The 20,557-nt window shown below is 38.6% G+C and overlaps 1 protein-coding gene across 10 annotated transcripts in view; it reads right to left on the minus strand.

Annotated features, from left to right (window-relative positions):
• Nucleotides 1-20,557, minus strand: part of ZNF438 (zinc finger protein 438) — a 137,360-nt gene that overhangs the window by 29,373 nt on the left and 87,430 nt on the right. For 2 of the 10 annotated variants that reach the window (XM_074193086.1, XM_074193087.1), the window contains exon 3: nt 19,421-19,667. The exons of 7 other annotated variants lie outside the window; for them this stretch is intronic. In XM_074193086.1, the coding sequence (XP_074049187.1) occupies nt 19,421-19,524 (104 nt within the window). In that variant the 5' untranslated portion in view covers nt 19,525-19,667. Of the gene's footprint in view, nt 1-175; nt 6,988-19,420; nt 19,668-20,557 lie in introns of those variants that run through there. One more of the 10 variants, XM_074193088.1, reaches the window with a different exon arrangement.

Consider the following 20,557-nt stretch of genomic DNA (forward strand, 5'->3'; position numbering starts at 1 on the left):
TCATAAAGTTTCTTTGGACTTGACCTTCCAGTAACATGGCCTTGGAAATTTGCTGTTATTCTTTTTCTCAATCCTGTAAGAGTTTCCTAGATAAGCAACCCAACCATCAGGAAACACACTTCTCTCCAGACTGAGGAATAGAACTGCAGGCCTGGTGCCACGGGTGACGTCCTACCTTCTGCTTCTCCCCCAGCTGCCCACAGTCTGCAGATAATACAGCTTGACCATCCCTTGGTTGGGGTCCTGCTGAGGGAGAGTGAGCACTGAATACGATTTACAGTTCCCTTTTAAACTTGAAAATCACAGCTACTAGCATGAAGACCACAAGGCTTATGACCAAACGAAAATATTGGTCATCATGCTAATGGGACCCCTGTTAGGATTTGATTGGACAAAGTATATGGAAAGTTCATGCTTTCAATATCTTCATCATTACAAAATATCATTTAAATCAGTCAAGATATGCTAACTGCTAGAGTCTTGACAGGGGTTTTTCAGTTAATGTACTTCCCTTACCCAGACTTCTAAACTTAGCAAGTTAACTTTTTTAAAAAAAGGAATCCTGGAATCTAAAGATTTCTTTTTAAGTTTCATAGTATTAACAATACTTTGGTTCTTTTGTGATCCTGTGATTTAAAGTATGGGGGTGCTCTCTCCAATGAAGAAAAGGCATGATCCATTCTACTGATCCAGCCCATGTGACTCTTGTTCGGGTTCTCCTGGAAATCATCACCCAGGGTGAACCTCATGTACCAGGTCTCCCCGGATGTCTTGGAACAGCATGGATACTAATGAAACAAATGGACTGTCTATCCTTCATGCCATTTTCAATGAACAAAACCCCCTTTTAATGTAATTCCTGAAATGTGCTTATTTTAAAAGAAGGAACCTAAAGGAGAGATATATGACCAGCAGGATGGCCACATAGGGAGACTGAAGAATTCCAAACATTCCAATTAAACAATGAATGGGACCTAGAATTAAATAGTGGGACAGTATAGAACTTAACAGTATATATGGAAACAGCTTATTGAATGAAATGTCTTTTGCACCAGAATGTTCTATTTTCTGAATTTGATGGAAAACAGAATTTATTTTATAAATTTTCCACATACAAAAGGATGGTGCATTAAATAGCTGCTTCTCTCTTGGTGCTTTACAGGCATCACCCAAGCAAAGTCAACACGCCGACACCTTGAGAAATACAATCCTTTGTCAGCATGTAGGCAGCCCTTTGTTCCTGAGCACCATACAAAAGTTCCAGATAATTATAACCTGACTTGCCCCACTTGGATTGCTGCAAAGTGCATTAGCAAGAAAATCTATCAAAAAAGGAAGAAAAATTAAAGAAGGCAGACTGCTCCTGCCATCAATTACAGCTAGAGTGAATGCAGGGTGCTTTATAAATCACTCTTACATGCTTACTTTTAATTTTGGTTAATATACCATATATTTAAACATAGTTGATTAAAAATGAAAATTGAGTGAATTGGTTGCTTGAAGAAAGTGACAGCTTGATGGTGCTGGAAATAGAAATCTTTCATTTATTCCTAGGACAGGGACTGCAGAGGCAGAAGCCAGTCCAACCTCTTTATGCCAGCCTGCCAATGTCCCTAAATATGAGGTATGAAGAAGTAAAAGGAAAATCACTCTCTGCAAACCTAATTCAAGCTTATTATTCCTAGTACTCTTTTCTGTTTTGGACACCAATCACAAGAGACCGCACTGAGACTACAATTTCACTTCAAAATGACTACAAATCAATTCCCCCTTCTAATGTTTTCTCTGTTTTGCACAAATCTATCTACAATCTGTAGACCAGAGGATTTCCACCATCTCTTCCCCACCTGAAACCCTCCTGCATTCTAACAGGTCAACATAGACTTTATTTTTGCCTTGATCCAGGCCACTACCACCCTTACATCTATGTAGACTGTCTCCTGCCTACATGCCAGGTCCCCATTTTGTGCTATGTTCCTCCACTAAAATGTAAGAGCCTTGAAGCCAGGAGTGTCTCACTTCTTATGTTTGTATCCCTAGAAGTATACAGCATATAGGAAGCATTTAATAAATGCTTTATGGATTTATCCATCATCCAAGAAAAAAAATTACATTAGCAGCCCACTGCCAAATCAGAAAAATGCTATGACATGCAAGAATTTTGATTAGAGGATTTGAAAAATGAGAACATTAAATAAAATATGTGACTCAGGGTATCTCTTAATCAGTTCTCTGCTGATAAACTGAAAGCACCTTGCTTCTATTGGGATTACACTGCTGATTAATTTTAAAGTCCTGCAGAAATTTTAAGTTTGAAGACAGCGTAATACATACCCATGTAATAGTTTCTCATATAATTTTTCACTATCTAGTATATTTTTTATTCATTATCAAAATGCATTATTTTGCCTTAATTTTTTAAATTATATGTAAAGATAGTTTTCAACATTCATTTTTTTAAGATTTTGAGTTCAAGTTTTCTCCTTCCCTCCCTTTCCTCTGCTTCTCCAAGAAAGCAAGCAATCTGATAGAAATTACTCATGTATAATCATGTCAAAAATATTTCCATATTAGTCATATTAGTCGTGAAAGAAGAATCAGAACAAAAGGGAAAACCACAAAAAAGAAAAAAATATTTTAAAGTGAAAATAGAATGCTTCAATCTGCATTGAGACTGCAGAGTTCTTTCTTTGGATATGGGTGGCATTTTCCATCATTTGTCCTTTAGAATTGTCTTTGATCATTGCTGAGGAGAGCTAAGTCCATCACAGCTGACCATCACCCAATGCTGCTGTTACTGTGTACAAAGTTCAACTGCTTCTGCTCACTTCACTTTACATCAGATCACGTAAATCTTCCAGGTTTCCCTGAAATCTACCTGCTTATGATTATTCCTCAATTGATAAGCATCCATTTGGTTTCCAATTCTTTGCTACCAGAAAGAGAACTGCTATAAATATTTTTGTTCATGTGGTTCTTCCCTTTTTTTAATGATCTCTTTGCGATACAGACCTAAGAGTGGCAATGCTGGATCAAAGCATCTGCACAGCTTTACAGTCCTTTGAGCATAGTTCTAAACTGCTCTCCAGAATGACTGGATCAGTTCACAGCTCCCCCAACAATTCTAGCATACATTTTGATACATGTTGACATTATCACAGAAATAGATATAGTATTTCTATATTTTCTTCCAATAAATAAATTGGTATTTTGCATCAATACTGTCAAAAAACCTTTACTTTTCAAAACATACATACATACATACATATAACAAGCAAGTATAGGTTAAGAAGGCCAGAGCCAACTTCTGAAGAAAAAAAAATGTCCCTGAATGTGATCCTTAGTGTAAGAAAGCATTGGTAAGTCAAAAGATATAAACAAATAGCTCTGAAAAGAATTGCAAAACTATTTTAAAAAAACTTTATTGAAGAATGCACCAAATAACCAACAAGAAGACTGCAAATCAAAACCAACCTAAGGTTTCACCTCATACCCAGTAAACTGGTAAAGACAAAAATTAGGAAATCAATGATAAAGGGTTACAGGAAAGCAGAGACATGAGTGGATCATTAGTGGAACTTTAAAAATCATTTTGGAAAACTTAGAATTACACAATTAAAATGACTAAGATGTCCATATCCCTTAACCCAGCAATTACATGAGTAGGCATATACCCCAAGTAGATCACTGATAAGAAGAAAGTCCCCATACACAAAAATATTTATAGGAGAATGTTTTTTTGTGAGGTAGCAAAGAACTGAAAACAAAGATGCTCAATGAAGTAGAAATGACTAAAACTCTAAATGTTGTCTACACTGAGACCATGTAAATTCCTTGGAGCTGGCTGTTTAATAGTGGTATGTTGTCTTGGTATCTAAATCCAATCACTGACTCTCCCAAAATATATTTATGTAAATCATGACCTTCAACATACACCATATATGCAATGGTCCTGAAATGCACTTGACAGCATATATGGAAACAGTTTTCATCTTATTGTCTACTTACAGGAAATTGCATCCCTGAAAATCTGTTCATGAAAGGTGATGGGTGAATGTATTCAACCATGGCCATCAGCCTGTCCTTTGAGTTAATTTTTATAAATGTATCAATAACTCTAATAAATCAAGAAAGATGTTATTGGCTATATTTTTAAAATAGCCTATTGCAATTTTGATCCTCATCTTAGAGAATTATTTGAGATGGAAATAAGGATTTGTCACTTTATTTCAAAACCTCATTTTTTGGTAAAGATCAGCTTGACAAAATCAATTAGCATTCTGCATATGTGCTGAATATGGTCAGTTCCCTACCAGTCAACAAATAGTATACTCCAAAACAGTTTTATATAAAGCCACTATGACTTTAGATCCTAATTACCCAGCAGGAACTTGTGAGGATTTCTTCAATATTTTATGCCAACAAAAGCAACTGATCAGAAATTTTGAGTAGCAATGACTATGTGAAAGCAGGATTAATGAGCAACCAGTTAGTAAAATGGTCACAGGTTCATTCAAACATCTAGTTCAAATAGTTAATATTGGTATAGTACCTTAAATTTTGGAAATTAAGTCTCTGACATTCCCCTCAGAATATACTACTAAGAATATTTTGGACTCTAGTATCTAAACAGCAATGACCCAAGGAGTTTTAAGAAAGATCCTGAAAGACTATTTTTCAAAAATCCCTATTGTCAACATATAAAGCCTCAGCATTTGTTTAAAAGTATCTTGTGGGGGTGGCTAGGTGGCAATGCTAAGAAAAGGCTAGGTGTAATTCTTGAAACAATTAGATATATGTGTGTTCAGAAGGTCACTAGATGATAATTGTATAAGAGTAGCTAAGGTGGCACAGTGGATAGAGCACTGGCCCTGGAGTCAGGAGGACCTGAGTTCAAATCCAACCTCAGATACTTAATAATTACCTAGCTGTGTGGCCTTGGGCAAGCCACTTAACCCCCATTGCCTTGCAAAAAAAAAAAAGAAAAAGAAAAAAAGAAGAAATTAAAAGTATCTTGTGAGAGAGAATCTATCTCTTATCTGGGTCTCCTTCAATCTTCAGTCACTCTGAGAAATGCCAGCAAGTTTTTCCTCATATCAAGACCAAATCTGCCTCTCTTCAATTTAATATCATATACCTAATGATACTTGAGGGTACAAGCTGATTTTTCTTAGAACTTGATTTCTTTTTATCTAAATAATCTGAACTGTATACATGTTTTTAGATGGTGTATCCTATCCTAAAAAGTAGACCTAGATTTAGGTGTTATTCCAGGGGAACCACTTCATGAAGCACGCATTTTCAAGTTTCTTTGCTGATTCTTTCCAATTTATCCTATGTATAACTTATTTGTATTTAATTGCATGTTGTCTCCCTCATTGGATTATATGATCTTTCATCTTTCTTTGTAAGCCCAATGTTTAGTACAGTGGGTGCTTAATAAATACTTATTGACTGGTTGAGGTCCTGGCTCTGAGATTTTTCAGATATATCAATATTGATCTGAGTTTGACTATGTAGAGAGAAGAAAGATCTGGGAAGCACTTAACAAAACATATTTTATTTTTGTTAATAATTAGTGTCAAATTGTGCAGCTCAATTATTTGAAATTTCTTTTCTGAATTTATTATCTCAAACACATCATTCTAGAGACTTACTGGCATTTAATTCAAATGCACTTATTATTAGTTCAATATTCTAAATTTGAGAGAGTCTTCAGAAAGGGCCATTTTCATAGACGGCTCAAGGCCAAAGGAATTTCTAAAAGCTGAAGTGAGATTGAAACAAGTGCATTATCTTCTGCTGACACCATATCTTTGAATAAATGTTACACATTTTAAAAATCTGCTGACACTTCTAAAAAAACTTCAGTTGAGAGGTAATTCTTAGTTCAGAATCATATTTTCTTCATTTTGAAAATTGAAAGAATAATTTTTAAGCAAGTTGATTTTTCTATATATTCAAATTTGGGATATACATTTTTTATAAATCACTAGTAGTTCTAAAAATAAGTATTGGTAGTAACTTCACAAATATAAAAATAATGAAATAGAAAAAAACACCACTTCATATGCCTACATAACCAATATATTAGTATCTATTTGCCAGATTACAAGTTTACTCCTTTAAGCACCCAAACTTTAAAAACGTTAACTATTTATTCCTCTCTAAATTCTAATCTTTCTAACCCAATTTCTTCCAGATGATTAAATAGCATCTCATGAGTGTTAATGATTACATTGTGCTATAATTCAGTGATGAATTCAGAAACCACTGAGGTATGTACACTAAATAAGTTCAGCCTGCTATGCTTGTTAGTTCTTGAGTCTGCTTTTTTTAATTTCTTTTCTGCTCTCAGTGTCAACCTGTCAGCATGATGGCCTCTGACAGCTTCATTCTTTAATTTGATATTTCTAATGGACTGAGAAATTTCATAACTAAGCGTATTAGAATTATATGTCAAATAACTGCATTTCGGCTATGATTAATTCAACCCAACAATTATTAAGAACCCAATAGGCACACATCACTTAGGGGTAGTTAGGTGGCAGAGTGGAGAGAGTGCTGGGTTTTAAGTCAGGAAACCCAAGTTCAAATCTAGCTTCAGAAACTTACCAGCTGGGTCGACTGTGGACAAATCATTTAACCTCCTTCGGTCTCAGTTTCTCTATCAATAAAATGGGAGTAATAGTACCTGCCTTTCAGGACCACTGAAAGGATCAAATGAGATAATATTTGAGAAGTGCTAGATCCTACAAAAATATTAGTGGGGGGGGGAGCCAAGATGGCGACATGAAGGGATCAAGTCTTAGGAGTTCTCTGATAAAAACTCATAAACTAAGGACTCTAACTAAACTTTCGAGAGACAGAACCCACAAAGGGACCCAGTGAGGCAGTTCTCCTACTCAAGGTAACCTGGAAAAGAACAGAAAGGCTCTGCTCCCTGGGGCCGGAGGGGTGGCCTGCCAGAGGGGTGGCCCGCCAGAGCCAAAGAACTTCAGCTTCCCGGAGGCAGCCCCAGGGCGCTGGTAGCCTCAGCTCACAGCAGCGGGGGAGTCTCCTGAGCTGCACCTCGGGGAGCACCAGCACAAAGTGGGGGAACAGCGGGGGACCTTTGCCAGAACGAGCACGTGGAGCCCAGCCCTCAGGGCACACAGCTAGCAGCTTGGTCTTTGGGCAGCCCAGACAGGGAAACAGAAGCAGGTGGAGCTGGTAAGCAGGAGCCCCCAGGGCATGAGCCCATTGAGCTGAGGGGAGTGAGGAGAGACTGCAGAGCTCTGTCCTCTGCCTCTGGAACAGGACTCTGGGGCTCTGACCACATTCAGATCCTGATCCCAGTCTAGTCCCCCCATAGAACAGCAGGGCCCCCCCCCCACCTCAGCCCCATGGGAGAGGGGGGCGCCTATGGTCATTCACAGACCAGGAGGGAGGACAGAACCTCACACACTGAGACCCTTGTGGGAGTGTCCCAAAAGCTCAGGAAGCACCCCCAAAAACAGGCTTAGGCTGGGAAAATGAACAAACAAGAGGAAGACCATTGAGAAATATTTTGCAAATGAGCCCAAGAAGGATCAAAATACCCAGTCTGAAGATGAGGAAGCACAAGCTCCTGCATCTAAAGACTCCAAGAAAAACAGAAATTGAGCTCAGGCTATGATAGAGCTCAAAAAAGACTTTGAAAATCAAATGAGGGAGTTAGAAGAAAAACTAGGAAAAGAAAGGAGAGAGATGCAGGAAAAACATGAAAATGAAGTCAGTAGCTTAGTCAAGGAAATCCAAAAAAATGCTGAAGAAAATAGCATGCTAAAAACCAGCTTAGGTCAAATGGATAAAACAGTTCAAAAAGTTATTGAGGAGAAGAATGCTTTAAAAAGCAAAATTGGCCAGATGGAAAAAGAGATAAGAAAACTCTCTGAGGAGAATAAATCCTTCAGACAAAGAATAGAATTCAGGGAGATTGATGAATTTACCAGAAATCAGGAATCAATACTTCAAAACCAAAAATATGAAAAATTAGAAGAAAATGTGAAATATCTCATTGAAAAAACAACTGATATGGAAAACAGACTTAGGAAAGATAATTTGAAAATTATTGGAATACCTGAAAGTCATGATCAGGAAAAGAGCCTTGACATCATTTTCAAAGAACTACTACAGGAAAATTGCCCTGATATCCTAGAAGCAGAGGGCAAAATAGAAATGGAGAGAATCCACTGATCCTCCCCCCCCCAAGAAAGAGATCCCAAAAAACCAACCCCTAGGAATATTATAGCCAAGTTCCAGAACTCCCAAGTCAAAGAGAAAATATTACAAGCAGCCAGAAAGACACAGTTCAAATATCGTGGAGCTGCAGTCAGGATCACACAGGACTTAGCAGCAGCTACATTGGAAGCTCGAAGGGCTTGGAATACAATATACTGGAAGGCAAAAGAGCTTAGAATGCAGTCAAGAATGAACTACCCAGCAAGGCTGAATGTCCTCTTCCAGGGAAAAAGATGGACTTTCAATGAACCAGGGGAATTTCAAAGGTTCCTTTTGGAATGGCCAGAGCTGAACAGAAGGTTTGATCTTCAGATACAAGACTCAGGTGAAGCATGGAGATTGGAGGAGAGGGGGGAAATATGAGGGACTTAATGAGGATGAACTGCATGTATAGAAAAATGATACTGATAATATTCATATAAACCATCTCAGTTAATAGAGCAGGTAGAGGGAGCTTTTATAGTTGAAGCACAGGAGAAAGCTGAATTAGAAGATAAAATATGGTGTAAAAATGGAGTCAATAAGAAAAAAAGGGAAATGGAATGGGAGAAAGAAAAAGGAGAGGGGGAATAGTCCAAGATATTTCACATAAGATTTTTTTTATTACAATGAGCTATTGCAATGATATGGAAGGGGGAAGGCAAGGGGGAATGAGGGAACCTTTGCTCTCATCAGAGGTGGCTAGGAGAGGAAACAGCAAATATACTCAATGGGGTATAGACATCTGGAGTAAGAAGGAGGGGGGAGCAGGGGGAAGGGGTGGGGATGTGAATAAAGGAGGAGAGGATGGACCATGGGGGGACAGTGGTCAGATAGAACACATTTTCTTTTTTACTTCTTGCAAGGGGCTGGGATTGGATGGCCTGCCCAGGACCATAGGGCCAGGTGGATTCTGGGCCTAAGGGGTGGTATGGGGGCTCAGGGTTTCTTGGCTCCAGGACCAGGGATCTGTCTGCTGTGCCACTCAGCAACCCTACAGCAGGGTCAGAGTGAAAGGAGAGAGAAAATATAGTACATGGTAGCGGAGAAATAAGAAAGGAGGGAGTTGCGATCAGCAATGGCAATGTTGGAAAAATATGGAAGTAACTTTTGTGATGGACTTATCATAAAGAATGTGATCCACTCACGACAGAGTTGATGGTGTTGTAACAAAGACTGAAACACATTTTTTGTTATTATTATTTGGGGGAGGGTGCAGGGCAAGTGGGGCTGGGTGGCCTACCTGGGGCCACATAGCAGGGGGATCATTGGGTGTCTGGGGCCGGATTCGGGCCCAGGTGCTCCTGGTTCAAGGACCAATGCTCTGTCTGCCACCCAGCCACCCCTACTATTATTACTATTTTATTTTATTTTGGGTCTTTTTTTTTCCTTCTTTTTGGTTTTTGCAGGGCAGTGGGGATCGGGTGGCTTGCATGTCACATGGCTGGGTGATTGTTGGGTTTACGAGGCTGGATGTGGACTCGGGGGCTCGTGGCTCCAGGGATGGTGCTTCGTCCATTGCACCACCTGGCCATACCTACAATTATGACTATTATTTTTTTATTTTAAATTTTTTCTCTCCCCTTTACTTTTTTTGCCCAAGCAAATCTATCTATATTCAAGGGGGGAGGGGTATTTTGTTTACTTGTAAACAAGTATATTTTATTAATGTAAAGAAAAACATTTGTACAAAATGAGAATAAAAAATAAATTAAAAAAATATTAGCAGTAGTTGTTGATATGTAGACTTTTATGAGAAATGAGTTTAAATAAGATAAATTAACTTTACTATATAAGATAGCAGACTAAGACGATATGAGAGCTATACCTATAATCATAATATAAAATAACACCTAACACACATAAGCACAGACAATTTTGTCCTTCAAGGTGGGATGGAGAAGAGTATTATTGATTAGATAGGGCCAAGGAAGGGTTCATAGAGGTGGCATCTGGAATTAGGCTCTGAAGAACAAGTTAGAAAGGTTGGGGTAGGGGGTCACAGGCATGGGAAACACTGGGGCTGTAGAATCCAAAACTAACTTCATTTTTGTTTGGTTTCTTTGCATTTTGTGATTGTCTTCTTGTTCATAAATCATGTACTTATGAGAAAATCACGAAGTTGAGACAATTCTGAGGAACTGGACAAATGGGGGGGTAACCACAAAATGTTTCATACACAACATAAAATGTTCCAGGATGTTCTGGCAATAACTACAAAATTTGTCCAACTCTGGCAATCAGAAGAGAGCAATCCCATGTTACTCCAGATTGTGGAAGCTTGAGTGGCTCTTCATTAGGGACAGTCGGAGGGGTGTTAATAACATGATTTGTTATGTAACCGCTAGCCTGTCTAATAAATTGATACACTTGGATTTAATTGCCTCAGTCTTTATCAATTTCATTCCCACAACTTGGCAAGCAGAAGGGACCCAAGCCCCCAAGACAGCATCTTAGAAGACCTTAGAGCTCACTAAAGGACTCTCTGCAGTCCAGAAGCTGGACTCCTCCTAGACCTCAATCTCAATTCACGTGAGCTAAGTTAAGCCTTCCACATTGTTGCTGGCCCCCACATTTGTGGGGGAACAAGACATCTAAGGAAGGACCTTAAGGGAGAAATGGGATCTAGTGCCTTGGATAGGTAGGAGAATCCCTCTGTAGCTAGGGGAATCACTTCTACAGGTGGTGGTGCTTCTGTAGAAAAAGTATGAGTCTGGTAGTATAGAATACCAAAAGGAATTCCCTTAAAGTAATTTCTCATGTCCTGGAATCAAGGAAAGCTCAGGTATGACTTAAAAAGTACACTATTTAATAGCAAAGGATTCAACTAATGAATTATTCTGGCCTAAATTTGGCTCTTTTTGACTATGATATATTAAAGAAATTGAGACTGGCTATTGAACAACCCCCCACCTCTACCAAATGAACTACTACTGGTTTGCCGGGATAACTGTCTAAAGGGTCATGCCCGCTACTCCTGTTTGCCAAATGAAAGGTTTTGAGATTGCCTTTAGAACATTGTGTTGGGGCAGCTAGGTGACACAGTGGATACAGCACTGGCCCTGAAATCAGAAGGACCTGAGTTCAAATCCAACCTCAGATACTTATTACTGAGCTGTGTGACCTTGGACAAGTCACTTAACCCTATACCTTAAATAAAAAAAAATTTTTAAAAAGAAAATTGTATATACCACATGCCTCTTATGGAAATATGTTGAACACAACTGTACATATACAACCTACATCAAATTGTTTGCTGCCATTGGGGAAGGGGGTTAGAAGGAAAAGTGGTAGGAAAAATGCAAAACCCAAAAGCATGCAAAAGAATAATGATGACAACTATCTTTGCATGTAATTAGAAAAAATGGAGTCATTAAAAACAACTTTTGAAAAATTATAGGAACTGACTTTTTTTTATTAAAGGAAAAACTTTGTTGGCAAGTGTATCTGTGTATCTGTTTTTTCATATTTCCTGTGTAACTTCTTCCTGTAGCCCAATAAGCCAAAGAATGTTTCTAAGGTGCTTTCAAAGACTTCAAGACTCTTTGTCTTTTTAACTGATCAAGATGGAAGAGCAAACAAGAGATTCAAATAAGGAGGAAGTGATTGTTGCACATAGTTTGCAGAAATCTATAGCATTATGAATAAAATATGTGATTGAAATGTAAATTTTCAACTATAAATTTCCAAATTGAAGTTTGAATTTTTTTTTTTTCAGAAAAGGGGAACTGAAGGTTTTTTAAAGGTAGTATCAGTGAGCCACTTGAAAAGTAAGTAACATTTCATTTGGGAGAAAGTTTTACATTGCCACTGTGTTTTATTCTGAGTAATGTAACAGAATGTAGTTGTTTAAGCAAACATTTGTAAGCCTTTTAGAACCCCAAAAGTTAACAGTATTGCAATTAAATGGTATTGAGTAATAAAAACTTGTGCTAAATTTTTAGGGGGGAAAATCAGTACAATAAAGAAAGGATGAATAAAAGATTTGAGATTTTTGAAAAGGGAGATTTGAGAAAGTGATTTTGGTCCCACTGAGATCAGAAAATTTGGAAAACTTTTATAGAAATGTCCATCAGAAATTTTAGACAGGCAGCATTCTATTGAATTTATGAAATTTTCCAAAAAAAACTCTTAGAAGTAAAAATTATAGCATAAACTGGGTATTAAATTAATTGTGACTACTAACACTATCTTTGAAAGGGTAAAATCCAACCCCAGGGTCTCCCAAGAACCAAGGTACAGGGGATGGAAGTGTTAGGTTGAAGGTGCAGAGAAAAATTTAGATAATTTATATGCCTTTGGGAAAGATAAGTTATGCAATCGGATCAGACTGTTTTAAAACTATTGTCTAAATGTTTCTTTTTAATTTTTTAAAAGATTTTATTTATTTTGAGTTTCACAATTTTTTCCCAATCTTACTTCCCTTCCCCCACCCCCCCACAGAAGGCAATTTTCCAGTCTTTACATTGTTTCCATGGTATACATTAATCCAAATTGAATATGATGAGAGACAAATCATATCCTTAAGGAAGAAACATAAAGTATAAGAGATAACAAGATCAGACAATAAGATATCAGTGTTTTTTTTTTCTAAATTAAAGGCAATAGTTCTTGGTCTTTGCTCACACTCCATAGTTGTTTCTCTGGATACGGATGGTATTCTCCATCGCAGACAGCCCCAAATTCTCCTTGATTGTTGCACTGATGGAATGATCGAGTCCATCAAGGTTGAACATCACTCCCATGTTGTTGTTAGGGTGTACAGTGTTTTTCTGGTTCTGCTCATCTCACTCAACATCAGTACATGCAAATCCCTCCAGGCTTCCCTGAATTCCCGTCCCTCCTGGTTTCTAACAGAACAATAGTGTTCCATATATTGTCTAAATATTTCTAATAGATTGAAAGGCGTTTAATAGGTTTTATTAACAAATTTTCAAAATTGGGATACAATTTTTAAATATAAAAGTGCATTAATAATTATAATGAACTTCTTATGTCTATTATTAACAGGATTAGAACCATGAGGTCTGAACTGGCTGTTACCACATGAATTAATTATTGGAAAACCAAATTTAGAAGGTTGGTATTAAACTGTATTGTCTTGTTACTGGTAGATTTTAGCAGAGTTGCCTGGGAGGTGATGAGAATGATTTAGAGGAAGATCTGCCTCTCTGGTTCCAAGTCACTGGCAAAGCTTCGAGATTTTCTAAGAAGAATCCCATCACAAAGCTGCTCTGAGAATGAGCCCTATTCCAGAATTTCCAAGGGAAGATGTTTCCAGAGACTGCACAGAATTATCAAAATGAGATGTATGGGTTGAACATTGGGAGGGGGTTACTAGGAGATTTGGGGTTATTTTTAATGATTGGTATTGTTTTGCTTCAGCTTTCTGTTTCATGGTATGTAAATTTCCTGAGTTTCCTTGGTTCAGATAATATGTAAAGAGTTCATATTAGATTGAGCCTGTAAAGAAAGAACTTAAAACTTTTATAGGTAAATTATGCTCTGAAACTCATTTAAAGTGGTGTACTTTCCCTTGCTTTATTTTATTTGCAAAGCATACCAAAAGGAGAATTTCACCTTTTTGAAGATGCTGTTTGATCACCCTCCCATAAAAGTAAAACCATTCTACAGCAGTGAAAGATATGTCTGTTGCCATTTCCCCCCTTTTGATTCATTTTAATTTTTTCCCCAATACATGCAAAGATAGTTTTCACTATTCATCCTTTTGCAAGTTTTTAAGTTTCACATTTTTCTACCTTCCTTTCTTCCCTCCCCCTTTTTCCACAACAGTGAATAATCTGATATGGATTTTATATGTACAAATGTGTTCAACATATTTCCATATAGCCATGTTGTAAAAGAGGTATGAGAACTGGGGGGGGGGGGAGAATATGAAAATATAAGCTAGAAAGAAAAAAAGCATAAAAGAAATTTTTAAAAGCAAACATTCATATTCCATAGGTTTTTTTTTTTTTCTGAATGTGAATGGCATTTTCCAAATAGGTCTCTCAGGATTGTCCTTGATCAATGAACAGCTGAGAGGAGCTGCATCTGTCATAGTTGAGGTTGACACTCATATTGCCAGAGCTAGCTTAGTATTTGGGAGGCTCTGAGGGAAAATGTGGGAGAGAAGAGGTCTTTGACCCCAAACTGAAGGTCTCCAGAGTCATTGTGTTGACCTCATTGCTATATGCCTGTGAAACCTGGACAATCTACCAGTGCCAGGTTAGGAAAATGAATCCTTCCATTTAAATTGTCTTAGGAAGATTCTGAAGACCACCTGGCAGAAGATAACAGACAATGATGTCCTTTCTCAAGCTAAACTGCCAAGCATTCCAACATTACTACAGAGAGCAAACTACAATAAGCTAGATATATTTTAGAATGCCAGACATACACTTGTCAAAAAGACTATTCTATGAAGAATATAATTGTCACACAGGGCAAATGCTCTCAAGGGGGTCAGAAGAAAGACACTGGGATACCCTGGAGGTGTCTCTTAAGAACTTTTAAGAGTTGCTAGACACTGGCACAGGACTGCCCAGCATGGCATGCCCTCATCAGTGAGGGGAATGTGCTCTATGAGGAAGGCAGAACGGAAGCAGCTCAAAGAAAACATGAATCTCACAATATTGATATTAACATGTACAGGGTTCTCCTGGTTCTGCCTGCTTCACTCAGCATCTGCATCTTGCAAGCCTTTCCAGGCTTTTCTGAAGTCTGGCCACTCATGATTTCTCACAAAACAATAGGACTCCATAACATTCATATACTATAACTTGTTCAGTCATCCTCCCGTTGATGTGTGTGTCCTATCAATTTCCAATTCTTTGTCTTCTACAAAAATTTTTGCACATATGAGTCTTTCCCTCTTTTTTTGTGATCCCTTTGGGATACAGAACTAGTGGTAGAGTTGCTGAATCAAAGGGTCTGCTCAGTTGTACTGCTCTCTGGGCATAGCTCGAAGCTGCTCTCCAGAATGGGTGGATCGGTCCACAACTCCACCAACAGTGCATTACTGCCCCTGTTTTCCCACATCTGCTCCAAACATCGATAATTTTCCTTTTTTTTCATCTTTGTCAATCTGATAGGTGTGAGGTGGTACCTCAGAGTAGTTTGAATTTATATTTTTCTAATCAATAGATTTGGAGCATTTTTTTTCAAGACCAGATATATACATATATATACACATATATATATATATACATACATAGATATAGAGATGGAGATAGATAGCTTTAATTTCTTCATCTGAAAACTGACTTTTCATGCCCTTTGATCATTTCTCAATTGGAGAATGGCTTGTCTTTTTATAAATTTGACTCAGTTCTCTATTTTAGAAATGAATTCTTTATCAATCCTGAAATGAGTGAAAATTATGAAAAATTGAAAAAGAACAGCTTTACACAAGAACAGCTTCTTTCTAATTTTGGCTGCATTGCTTTCATTTGTGCGAACCCTTTTTAATTTAATGTGGTCAGACTTATCCATTTTGAAATTTATAATGTTTATCCTCTCTTTTGCTTGGTCATAAACTTCCTGTTTCATAGATTTGACAGACATATTGTTCCTTGCTCTCCTAATTGGTTTATGGTATCACCCTTTATGTTTAAATCCTGTACCTATTTCAATCATATCTAGGTGTAAAGTGTTGCTTTATTTTAATACTATCATCCAGTACTTCTCTTTCCACAGTTAATCTTGGGGGTGAACAATTAATTGTCTTTTGACTTAATGTTAGATACTTGTTATACCAAAACTTGGTCAAAATAAATCTTTAATAATCGGATAGTTCAAAATTGATTTTGAATATACAATAAATCTTATGCAATTGATGTTGGAAAAGTTATCCATAGACAATAGATTTCCTAAGGATTAAAGGAGAGAATTGCAGAATCCCAAACTAACTCCATTTTGTTTGGTTCCTTCCATTTTGTATGCTTGCTATAAAGTTTTCTTTGCTGTAAATCATGTAATTATGGGAAATTAAAATATTGAGACAATTCTAAGAAATTGGGATAATGGGGACTGACCACAAAATGTTCCATACATTTTTAGGTATGTTTTTTTCTAACAACCACAAAACGTTCCAGGATGTTCTAGAAATAACCACAAAATTTGTCAAACTCTGACCAGAGGAGAGCACTGCCATGTTACTCAAGATTGTGCAAGTTGAATGGTTCCTCTTTATTGACTATTAGAATGCTATGATAACTGCCAAATGGGGTCTTTACATCCACTAGGGGCCTCAGACCTGATTTGCTATTTAACTAACTGCTAGCCTTGCTAACAAATTGATATGCTCCAATTTAACTGCCCCTTTATCAATTCCATTCCCAATAGAAGGAAGAAAAGGGAAATAAGTCAGTTTAACCATAACACATACTTTGTGGAAAAGAACGGTATGAGAATAAGGATAGAAAGACAGCAAACTGTAGCATGCTAAATAGTCTGACCTGTACATTAACCAGGCAAAAAGGAAGACAGGTAAGTCCCACTTGGTCACTGTTTGGGCTCTGACTGACTCAAGAGTGAATGTAAATAGCATTTGTTTCTGCTTTGCCCAGAAATCCTGAGGGTCTTCCCCTCCCAGATTGATTTGTTGGGGTTTTTTATTAGGTAAAAGGGGTTTTTTTTGTTTCATTTCTTACCAAACATTTATCCCCGAATAAATGTTACCTCAGTCAAATTGAAACATGGTAAAGCTAAGCTTAAAAAAAAGATCAAGGTCTCCCACTGCCATCTCCAGTGGTCCTGATCTAAATCTTGCCATTGGACCCAGACGGCTCCAAAGAGAAAATGAAGCTGGTGACTTTGCACAGCTCCCTCACTGCAATCCAAATCACTTCCAAGTTATGGCATCACCTCCCTGAAGTCATGGTCTTCTTTGAGAACTAAGGACAAACAAGAGCCACTGTGAATAGTCTAGCATTGCCCCACCCTTTTCCCTTTTCTTCTTTTCTCCTCTTCTCTCCTCTCACCTACTTTAGTCCACACTAGAGTATTTGTTCTACCAATGTTTGGGTTCAGAGTGAATGTAAATAGCAATTGTTTCTGGTTTGGTCAGAAACCCAGACCCCTCTCAGATTGACTGGTTGGTTGGTTGATTTTACTATGCAAAAGAGGCTATTCTTTGATTCATTTCTTTCTTTTCTGCCTTATTCACTGAATGGGCATTGTCTCAGTCAAGCTGAGGCCTGTTAAAACCTTAGCTTAAAAAGCCAAGGTCTCCTACTGCATCCTTCAAGAAATGAAGAACTGGGGCAGATAAGTGGAACAGCACCGGCCCTGGAGGCCTAACATCCTGCCTCAGATACTCAATGCTTACTTAGCTATGTGACTTTGGGCAAGTCACTTAACCCCATTACCTTACCAAAAAAAAAAAAAAAATGAAGGACAAACAACAACACGGGCAGAGGTGCTGTTCAATGAACAAAATGCAAGAGTGTTTAGTACATATATTCTCTGCTCTCATTTTGGCTTCTCAGTCATTTTCTGCATATGTCCTGACTATCTAGAAAAGGCTTTCTAGATAGCAAAACAAGATTATTATATAGGGTTCTGAAATAAGTAGTCTTAGGGATATGAAAACTGTAGTACAGCCAATTACCTTAATAACTGTGGACGTTTTGAAGGAATGTTCTATAAAGTACTTAAGCACATGCCGATTTTATTGCTTTCTAATTACTTCATGTATCTTAAGTTCCTCTTTAATTAGATGGCAAATTACTTGAAGGCAAGTTCTACATCTTATACTGAATAGCCGACAGTGCCCATCTTGGTATGGAGCACACAGAACTGCAAGAAAGCTCTTTGGCTGCAACTGTGGAAATTACTTAACGCCACAACAAGCATCTGTTCAGTGCCTACCTTGGAGGAGGCATCATCCGGGGGCTGTGACTTAATACCAAGGTCTCAAGAAGCCAGAGACAACATGGAGGGCCCCAAGCAATACTAACCACTGTACAACGGGGGCCAGGGCCGGAGTACAAGGCTGGGCTTTGAGAAAAGGCCACTGCAGGAGCACTGGACACTGAGGGGAGAGCTATTTCAGCTGACTGATGGGGCTGGAAACCCTCTGGCAGGGACTTTAAAGTCCAGTGACAGAGAAGAAGCAGAGGCAATAAGTTCAGATAGCTTTCAAGGAGCTGGCCTAAGAAAGGAAGGAAAGTTCAGGTCAATGGCTAGCAGGGATGGAAGATTCCAGGGAAGGGTTTTGAGCAGGCAGAAAACTTGAACATGCTTTTTGTTTTTTTTGTAGAGAGCAGGCAAAGATTCATTAGAGAGGGAAAGATTAAATATTGGGAGGAAAGGAGTGACCGTGGGACACCCCAGGAGGATGGGGGATATGGGAGAGCATCATATTGCTATATCCATCATAGGGTTGCCCCAGAAATTTGCATTGCCAATAAAGACTGAGAGTTGTTAGAAGTTGAAAGATCTCAGGATCATTTTATGAGCCTGCAGAGTTCACAGATTAAAACTTTTTTTTCTGAAGAGACAGCTAGCTGCTTCTAAGCCACCTGAGGATGGGGGAAGAATAAATGGACTAGAGCAGGTGTCTGGGAGGAAGAGAGAAAGGAGAAACAGTCCAAAGAGCTGGCTCAACCTGGGGCCAGTGCGGCCACATGGGACAGAGGCCATGGTTCTCCAGCACCAAGGCTGGAAGCATAGGGTCCTAGCTTAGAGAAAGAGAGAGGAGAGGAGAGGAAAAACAGACTTCTCTTTTGGGTCCTCACACATAAATGCATTTCCACAGTGGGATGGGCAAGGGTGGCACTTGGAGTGTGATTTAGCACCTGGCTCCAGGTATTCTCCAAGATGCCTGCCACAGGAGGTGGTCCTACAAGGAGAGGCCAAGACAGCATTCACTGTGCATGAGCCACCAAGGACACACCAATCTTTCCTGTCCCAAAGTACGTGACCTTTAAGCCCAATACATCATTTTCTGTGGAAGACAACTGCCGTGCCTATATCATCAAGCTTGGCCAAGGTCCAAGTGAACCTCAAGAGGAATTGAATCCCTGCATCAATATGGCCACTTCAATTCCCACCAGGCTTCACTGTACTATGCACGACCAATAAAGCTCCTACTGTTCTAAGTTTCAAACAGATTCATCAAATTTGTAAAATTAAAGTTTCAACAATTTCTAGGGCTCTCTACTAAGGTGCAAACCTGATCCCTCTCTGTGGACCCAGAAGCCAGGAGGAGCTCTTGGGGTCATCATGGAGGCTGATCAGGAGAAGGCAGCACTGGGGGCCGGCTGCTTGGCTCCCCATTCATGAAGATAGCCAAGAAGGTCGGTCTGCCTTCTGTCTGAGCCTTCCCGGCCCCAGCCCAGAACCTTGCAGCCAGGAGAGGACTGCAGTCTGCGATGGCACAGCCAGCATCCACAGAGCAATGTACAACATCTTCTGAGGCCCTAAAATAATGAGCATGAGGGCTATGATTAGTCTTTTAAAGATTATTTTTTTACTTAAAGCAATATTTGATGTTCACTTCATGTACATTTTACCACGGGGGACTAATAATAATGATTCAGGGCAGAAAATTAGCAAAACAAAGCAATGAAAGCTCTAGGAGATTGAAATCTTTTCTGGCTCTTCTTTATGCTCTTACAAAATTGTAGAACACAGAGGTGTCAGGACAAGAAAGTCCTGAGACAAAGGTACCCAGGTAAAGCCAATGCAAAGCAAGGCCATAAGGGTAGAATTCTGAATTTTAGGGTTCAGGAAGGCCTGCTCAGTCTTAGAGAGCTGCTTGGGACATTCAAAGTTAAATGTCTGGCCTCAGACTGTCAGGGGCACACTTGAATCCAGGTCTTCCTGACCCTCAGGTACCCCTCCTATGCCCCATTGATTCTCATTTTGAAATCAAGGCAAGGAATTTTTGTTTTCCTAGTCAAAAGGATTGTTTTATTGCTGTGATTTATGGCTGCAATTTCATCTTATCTACTTTGGAGACGTATCTTAGTTCTAATACTATTCAAGATGTTGGCCCTTTGTGTCCTGTTGATTTTGTAGATTATACTCCCAGTCGGATCCCACTGTCGTCTAAGAGTTTTGCTGGAACATTTCAGTCTGTACTAGGGCAACATTTTATTAAGCTAGGAGTGAGGGAGAGGAATTACTGGAGGACTTCTAAGGGTAGGCAAATAGCCCTGAAATTTGTTGATTGATTTGAGAAGAATTGAGTCTATAGATAAGAAATAAGATCCATCTTCTTAGTAAGAGATTAGAATCATGGATTTTGTAACTTTAAAAAACATAGTTCAAGGACTTAGCTGCTTCACGCTGTGTTCTTTGTACATGT

The sequence above is a fragment of the Macrotis lagotis genome, chromosome 7 (genome assembly GCF_037893015.1).
Source record: "Macrotis lagotis isolate mMagLag1 chromosome 7, bilby.v1.9.chrom.fasta, whole genome shotgun sequence".
NCBI classification, from domain to species: Eukaryota; Metazoa; Chordata; class Mammalia; order Peramelemorphia; family Peramelidae; genus Macrotis; species Macrotis lagotis.